Raw genomic sequence first — 8,854 nt, 5'->3', positions numbered from 1 at the left:
ATATTCATAAAATAACTCCCTAATGACTGAGGTAATCTGAAAGCATCTCTGTCTTTGTAACCTGTCTTTTTCAAGTTTTTTTTTTTCTTGCAAGTTATAGAAACACTCGAGGTAACAAAAAAAAGGGGGGGTGGGTTATAAAGATAGGGGTGGCTACTGAAACTCCAGGACTGCAGTGTAGATGGGCCACATAAAGGGATGCTGGACCTAGGAAGAATCTACACAGTTGGCTTCTCTCTGAATATGTGCTTCATTCTTCCCTCTGACCTTTATATGGGCTGATCTGTGTTGTACTTCTGCCCTAATAGGCCACAGCCTTCTTGGTGGATAAATATACATTAACCTACAAAAGCAGAGACTGCACTCCAGATAGGACTCACCTATCTGGCCTAAGAACTCTTTCTGAAAAATTACTGAACTATACCAAATCAGATTTTTAAAAAATGGTCCCTTCAAGCCCACTCTATCCAGGAATTTTCCTATCCCCACATCCTATAATCTCAAGACTTAGTGGAACTAAAAAGGCTTCTTTCTGACAAAAAGATCGATGAATTCCTGACCTAAGATGACTCAAACTGCAGAAATTCTGCAAACCCAAATTTGCTATTTTCAGCAGAAAAGCGAGTCGTAAGTGTTTTGTAGTGCTTTCACCTTCAATGATGAAGACTTACCTGCTGGACGTTTTGGTAATGCCTAACTTCGTGACTGTGTTTTCATGCTTTGTGGAGTATTACTGTATTATGTTCCATGTTTTAAGTCTTGGGTCAGGGAAGACCCCGAGCAACACTGAGATGTATACAGAATTTATTTTGTATATATCCCAGCTATCCCCGCCATTTAGAATTCTCTCCAAAGAAATGAAATTTTCCATAGAAACATTTCTGGAACCACAAAAGTCAGTGTGAAAAAAAAATTGTGGCTATTAGGGCCTACTTGTAGGGTTAGCCATGACAAGGATAATCTGTTGAAAAAGAGACCACCCTCTCAAAAATCAAAGCAAAGCTGTGAATTTTAAGCCAACTACAACTACGGATGGAAGGAGGCTGATGCCCTACACAGCCATTTAGGGAATTATTTTATATCCCTAACTCACCTAAGGATTGCTGAGAATGGAAAAAAAAAAGTTCTTTGAGTTCTAGTTTTATGAACTGCCAAAAAGCTGTCTTCACTTTTGTATTCTGGTACTTTTATCAAGTTATATCTGAAAAGTTATTAGAGTTTAGGAGAGTAAAGATGTAATTTTTACTCAGAGTGAGGAAAATAGTAAGATTGTTTTAGGGCTCTGTGACTTGAAAGTAACATTTTGGAATTAAAATGGGTTCCATTATATTCTGTCAGAAATACTGTTTTTAGAATATAAAGTTACACAGAGTCATTTAAAACTTTATTTCATATTTATTTGTTTTTCCACACGTGTTACAGTGTCCACTTTAAAACAATACTAATACAGTATCACACCCCCCGCCCAACTTTAAGTAAACCAATTTTACAGAAAGTTAAAGTCTAATGTTAATATGTATTACCTTTTGGAGCCACATCATTAGCAAAAGTTCACGACTCCACAAGCCATTTAAAGAAAGCTCAGCATTACCAAAAGCACACTCAAACATTGTTTTTTTTTTAAATACAAATTTACCTATAGTGCCAAACATGTTTAAATTTGCTCCAAAAATTTTTCTGAAACCACAGGTCTAAATCTGACACGTCTATTGACAAGAGTTTTTTTTTTAAACAATAATTATTAACAAGTGAATGATGTTAGCAGGTAGGAGCACAGGATAGAAAATCAGAACTTTCCATCTGATTTCCATGGGCAGAGATTAATTAGGCCATACACTTACAGGACTTAGGCACCCATTGGGTTTAATAAAGTCGAGCAGGAAGATGATCTGATCACAATTGCACACCCAGGGGTTAGGGATTTCATGTGGTACTTCTGCATGTTTTTAGAAAGAGGGCACTGCTTACCAGAAAGAAACGAATTTCTGTAAAGGAAGAATTTCAGACACTGTGGCAGGTTTGCAGATTTTTCAACAGAGGTCCTCAAATGACACCATAAACATGACCACTTATTCTGCCTATGAATAAGGCAAGTTCCTAACAATATTTGTGAATGATAACTTAGCCCAGTTATTAATCCATGGCAGTTGTAAGTGTTGACCCAGTAAGGCAAGCACTGTGCCCCAGATCCTTACTCAGTGCTTTATATTCGCTGACGCCAAAACATTTTCATTTCAACTGCACAGATTCAGCTACAATGGAATACAGATTAATGGAAAAGGGCAGCCATTCTGTGAAGGTTTATTTTTAAGAAAATAGCCTAAGAGATGCTTTCTCTCTTTTGTGATCCCCTTTTCACATACAAAGTGTCTCTAGATTTACACCACACAGTAAACACAAACACAATTTTATGCAAATCACAGTATATGAGGAGTTAGAAGCATCACAGATGTGATTAAACAACAAATGAGATTTTTAAGTTTCATCTTGTTTATTACACCTTCCTTCCCATTCGACTTCCCTTACGATTCACTGGCATATATAAACTTGTCTTTCTGCACTTAGTGGGGCTTCATTTTATTTAGAAAGCCCGATGACATTACTGTTTGTACTTTGAAGAAAGTAATGGTTTGTATTTTACTTACTTATAGGGATCCTTCACTCCTAAGATTTCAACACACTTTTCAAACAACAAAAATCTGGACACCATACACCTACACACAGCTTAGAGTCAGATACACACGCTGGGAGGAGAAGCAGCATTTTTCCTTGAAAAGCTAGAATCTGTCCTCTGCCTGCTTTACACTACACCCAGTGAACGAGGTCACACTAATTTCAGACATCTGTATGCTCCCAGTGCCCGGGACCGTTCCCATCACAGCCAGGGTGGTAAGAGAGGTGTCAGCAACAGGAGGCTCAGGCCGCTCCGCCTTGCAACAGAACAACTGAGCTTTAAAATGCTTCTGGAAGCTTTTGCTCAGCCAGTAGAGAGCAAAGGGGTTTACGCAAGAATTGCTGAAAGCCAAAACCCGAGAGAAAATGGTGAAAATGAAATGCATGGCAGAGGGGTCTACATAGGTTTGAGAAGTGAATGAATGGTAGAGGTACAGGAGGTGATTTGGCAACCAGCAGAGGGCAAACAGAGCCACCAACACCAATACCGTTCTGGCAATTCTCTTTCGGGATTCAATCTATAGGGGGAAGAAACATAGCAAAAAAAAAAAAAAAAAAACATTTAGCTGTGAGAGATTTTAAAAAGTTATCCTATAAATTTACATAGAAATTTACAGTTAATTACAGCTGATTTCCCTTTGAACATGCATTTGTATGCTAACTGGCTGGGATGTGCAGGAAGTCAGCCTGTGACTATATAACACAGCAAGTCAATTGGCATGGTAACCTCTGATCTTGGACTCATTAACTCTAATTCAGAGATACCTTTCCCCCTAATTTCGAGATACTCTAGGATGTCTGCAGTTAACTCGAAGAATGCCGTGGAATTCTCGAAAATTTACTGTAATTAAAAACAGAGAGACGCTATACAAAATTGCTTTCACTGCATCAGCAGAAGCTGACTAGGTCAGAATATTGTTTTGAGGTCTATGAAAGTTGCCAAGCTGGTAACTAAAATTGTTTTTACTCTATAGGAATTCTAACCATATAGTCAAAGAAGTAAATCCAAAATGTACTGTCCTTTTTATGTGAAGATAATCCTACCTACATCTATTAATAAGAGAAATGAGCCAAGTTAGGTGAATATATAGCCCGTGGTCACAAATAGAGCAAAGGTAACTGGTTCACATGGGTATTAAATATGCAACTTCAGTCTCATGAGCACCATTGTTAAACTAACTGAATGGACTAGCTCTAAAAAAGGCACAGTTCTCTGCGTACCGATCAAGGGGTAAATGGAATCCTCTCTCCCCCTTCCCCAGAGGTTAGAAAAATATTTTTAATCAAATGGAACTATGTTTTGGCAACATTCCTTTTATTCTGTCCATATTTATGAGAGGGAGGGTACACGTGGCTCTTGCAGTGGTCTTAATCACGCTTCTGTGAGTCACTGTGTTCTCGTGCTACTTGCATTCCACTCTTTCCCCTCACTCCTCCCCACCTCAGTTTGCTCATCTGTGTGTAAGTGGTTTGCATTGAATAGTGTTATGGATTCTTGCCAGTTCTATATGCTATGTATTTTTATTCTGTTACACTTTCTAAAACAAAAGATGCTTTTCTTCATAGTATCATCTTATGCAGTGTTCCCCACTATTCCATGGGGTAAAAAATTTTGACTACTCTCAAACTTCAATTGTCCCCTCTCTAATAGTAGTAGTCTTACCATTTATTGAAATACTTACTCTGCACCTAAGCATTTCATCTATACCATCTAGTAATCATCTTCATTTTACAGATGAGGAAACCGAGGCTCAGAAAGGTTAGGTAACTTGCTCAAGATTACTCAGCTAGTACGTGATAGAACTGGGATTCAAACCGGAGCCTATGCTCATAACAAAAATACTACACTGCTATTGCATTTATAAACAGGAAGATACACAGTTACTCACTGTGCAAAAGTAGGAACTTCACTTCTAAATTCAAACTAGATTTGCATGAGTACTGATTAATACATACCTGCTTACGGGCATGGCTTTGTTCCTCAGTAGGTATGTTCAGGGTGCTTTTGTAAAGGGTCCTAGCAATCAAGGAATAGTAGACAGAGATAATAGAGAGTGGAATAATGTAGAACACTAAGAAGCACAGCAGAGAATGTATTTCTTGCAAGAGCTTCTTAGAGACAGGATAAGAGGTACATGATTCAAATGTCATATTTTTATTGGGATCTCGAAAAGTGTATACATTTGAAAATATAGCCTCAGGTAGAGCAAATATCATAGACACGATCCAGACGCAGCCAGCTTTTACACAAGTCTTTAGGATGGCATTGGAGGGCTGTCGCTCAAGTGGCTTCACAACTGCCTTGTATCTAGAAACATAATCAGAGGCAAAGGTCCAAATAAATGTCAAAGTTACCAAATTTTAGGGTGAGAAGTGACCTTAGTGGTCATCCAGTTCTACCCTCCGTGCATATGTGTATAACCAAGTCAGCGTTAACCAACTAGAATTGGCTATGGTTTTAAATGCACATAATACATCCCAATATTTTTATTTATGCTAATCACCTTTTCCATTATTCACTCCTATGAGATATTCCAGATTTGCAATTTTATAATTTTATGTATAGACTCTCTATTTAGGACAAATAAACATTTATCAGCATGACTTCATGTGTGACTGAGAGTAATTCACCACCTGTGTATTACCTTAAGTGTAATACACTTAAGGTACCTAAAAGACTTCTTTTGTATAAGTGACTGATGTTAAACTGAATTAATTTTCCTTTCTTCATGAGTGAACAGTTATCAACCTTCCTAGAAGATAATTCCAAGGGTTTATGTGGTAAAGAGGAGAGGATTAATTTCTTCCCCGTTTGTAAGTGTTAATTCGTTGCCCAAGCTGATCAGTGGACAGATTTAGGGCGAGGCAAAGTTGCAATCAGAAGTCCTGTGCCGGTACAGAGATACCTCCTCATTCAAACAAATCCACCTTAAAATCTACAGTCATTAAGCCAGGCTGCCCTCAAATAGAATATAAGACCAGTCAAAGCAAAAATCATAAAAAGACACAGGGAAAGGTTTTCCTCCTCTCAGATTCTAGAATCTGAAGAAGCTATTCCTTCTGGTACTGCCAAACATCGATTACTTACAGGAATCTTGCAGGCTTTGTAAAGCATCATTTTTAACATTTGGAGCCTCAAATTTTTTCATGTTTTTACAGTTATTCTACAATAGGAACACAGAAAAACAGAGTAGTTGGACTGAAAATATCCTAACACAGAATCTGAACACCCTGACTGCAAGAGGATCTCACACGCTCTCTCCACAGAGCTCTAAAAGTCAACCAAGATTAATTTATTTCTCTGGAAATGATAATGTCACTGAATGCCTACAGAGAAAACAAGTAGAATTACGTGATGACATTACACTAAGTTACCAGGGAGTTGAAAACCTCACCGTTTTTCTGCCATTAGCTAATTTGATGAATTTCAAATAAATTAGATGCTTGTGTCTTTTTACCACTCTTCCGATATACAGTTATACATATGTGGTCAATTTCACACCTATCCTGGTTTTCATGTTGACTATATTGCACCACTAGGCTGCACTAATGTATAAAGCATGAATTTTTTTCTTTTACACCTGGAACAATTTGCTTTACTTAATAAACTGGAGAAAAATAAAAACCCCGTTCAGTATACTTCCGAGCAAACAATAAGAATAAATTATCCATAAAGCATGCAATTTCAACTTCTCCTCCGTGCTAACACAGAAATTTTAACATTCTTACACTAACTTTTATTTTAAATGCCGCCAGATTTTCCAATCTCACATCCACATTACAGAGTGTGAGAAAAGCAGAATAGTAGCCAGTAAATGCTAAGTACAAGCTTTCCTTTCTTTTTGCCCAATTTCACATCCTGGCAAATATAACAGAGAAAAGAAACTCACCTGTCAGCGCTGAGAATTGTTAATGTGAACACTGACACACCAACAGAAGTGAGCCGGATGAAAGAGAGCACCTTACAACCAATTCTTCCGAACAGCCATCCTTCTGCAAGGTAGTGAGTTGCATCCACTGGCACACAAGTTAGCAGAAGTAAAAGATCTCCAAAAGCCAGGCTGGTGATGAAAATATTTGGAACTGTTTGCATGGATTTGGTCTTGAAAAAGACTTTGATGAGAATAGCATTTCCAAGGATGCCCACTGAAATGATCACAGCATAAGTAATATAGATGGCACACAATGCTTCTATTCCTGGAGAGTTGTCCCCGCTCCATCCTTTATTTGTGTTATCGTTAGAAACCACAGAGCTTGATGATTCTGTGTCATTTGTGATTGAAATTAAAGTCTGATTAGGTGAGTGAGGCTGCCTTTGAGCCATTTCTTCTGAAGACTGTGTCTTTAATATTTCTTCTTCTCAGTTCAAATGCAGTTGATTGTCACGTCCAATGCCTACGTCTAGTAACGAGATGGTATTAGAACAGAACAGAACAGAATGGGAAGAAAATCCAAGACATCCAGATACTCCTTTGCTTCAGTTCTGTGTGTCTCCCAGCATGCTTGGCTAAATGCTTACCCATCTGGCACTGAAGAGTAGGAGGTGGAGTTTTATTGGCGTGTCCTGTCATAAGGAGAGGGAGGGGGCTGGGGAAATGCTCTGCAGTTGCTTATTCTTCCCTGTTGGGGAATCTTGGGACCAACTAGACCCTATTAAATCGTCTTGTTTATTATTAGAATCACCCTGTTTTCATATCTACCCAGGATGGTCTATATAGGTTTTGTCAAATTTTTTTAAGAAAAAAACCATTTATCCCCCTGCAATCACATGGTAGTCTAGTGCATTTTGTTTTACATGATAAATAAGTGTAGGTGTCCCCTGAAGCACAACCTTGAACCCACTCCTCAAAATTTAATATCAGAGAGATGGTGAAGCAACAGATCATTTACACTTCGACAGGGTTTATGTCACCTCCAAGGAGTGATCATTCAGGTCACTTGGGCTTAATACCTAGCTCTGTCACATGGTAAACCCCAACTTTGCAGTTATCCAGGCTGTGCTGTACAATATCAAAACAACCTTTTTAAATTTTTTTTTTGAGATGGAGTCTTACTCTGTCACCCAGGCTGGAGTGCAGTGGCTCGATCTCGGCTCACTGCAACCTCCACCTCCTGGGTTCAAGCAATTCTCCTGCCTCAGTCTCCCGAGTAGCTGGGATTACAGGCGCCCGCCACCATGCCTGGCTAATTTTTGTATTTTTAGTAGAGACAGGGTTTCACCATGTTGGCCAGGCTGGTCTTGAACTCCTGACCTCAGGCAATCCGCCTGCCTCAGCCTCCCAAAGTGCTAGGATTACAGGCATGAGCCACCACACCCAGCCAAAACAACCTTTTAAGAGATGAAAAATCCAGGCACAGCACCAGTTGCTTTGTCTCTAAATGTCCTAATAAAACAACTTTTACTGTTTGACTGTCTGTTTTAATGCCATGTTTTCTTTTAAGGGGCTGTTTAGGATTTTTCTCTCTAGAAATGGTTAAAGGGAACCTAACCTGCCTTATTCCAAAACAAAACAATACAGAACATCACTGCTCAAGCTCCTGACACAAAAGAACTTTTAAGAATGAAAATCATCATTTGCAGATGAAGAAATGAAATAGGTGACTCCAGGGATGATGGGCATGTAGATGATGTTTACATCAACTGAAAGAAGTACACATTTAAGGCAACCACCTCAGTACCAGCCAGAGAAGCTACTTTTTACAGAAAACATAACCATGTGCTTTATATGTATGTGTTTGTGGTGGGGGCACTGTTTGGGAGCAGGAAGCTAGCAGTTGGAGTGTAGTTACTAATTGAAGCTGCTAAGAAATATTCTCTGAAATTATCAAATGCAATGCATAATCTCTCAGCTAGAAACCATCTAGTGAGGTGTTCATAAATATAACCATATTAGAAAGTAGTCTGGGGAGCAAAGTGAAAAAGAGCAAAGTATTTGGCTAGCTAATGAACAGGGGGAACAACAAAGGTTGTTCTTTATACTTAGTAGGGGCAATCAGTTATTCAGAGAAAGTGAAGTGGATGAATTGAATCAATTACCTCCTTAATTTCATGAAGGGTGGAAGACAGATGTGGTTTAAGTCCCCCAAATCACACCTATCCCCCACCCTTTATAAGTTATTGCCACAGCTTGAATCACTCAGCTAAATAACTGCCTTTGATGGGAATGGGGGTGCGGGGGAG

The 8,854-nt window shown here is 38.8% G+C and overlaps 1 protein-coding gene across 1 annotated transcript; it reads right to left on the bottom strand.

The window, feature by feature from the left end:
* Nucleotides 1-1,375: 1,375 nt before the first annotated feature.
* BRS3 (bombesin receptor subtype 3) lies at nucleotides 1,376-7,196 on the bottom strand. The gene is made up of 3 exons (XM_004064936.3): nucleotides 6,564-7,196; nucleotides 4,630-4,981; nucleotides 1,376-3,191 (listed from the first exon to the last, which is right to left on the bottom strand). The coding sequence occupies exons 1-3, from the start codon at nucleotides 6,995-6,997 to the stop codon at nucleotides 2,778-2,780; spliced, it is 1,200 nt and encodes a 399-aa protein (XP_004064984.1). The 5' UTR covers nucleotides 6,998-7,196; the 3' UTR covers nucleotides 1,376-2,777.
* Between the last annotated feature and the right edge of the window lie 1,658 nt (nucleotides 7,197-8,854).

The sequence above is a fragment of the Gorilla gorilla genome, chromosome X, assembly GCF_029281585.2.
Source record: "Gorilla gorilla gorilla isolate KB3781 chromosome X, NHGRI_mGorGor1-v2.1_pri, whole genome shotgun sequence".
Lineage (NCBI taxonomy): Eukaryota > Metazoa > Chordata > Mammalia > Primates > Hominidae > Gorilla > Gorilla gorilla.
The sequence above is the reverse complement of the archived record's forward strand: the minus strand, read 5'-3'. Positions and strand labels throughout refer to the sequence as shown.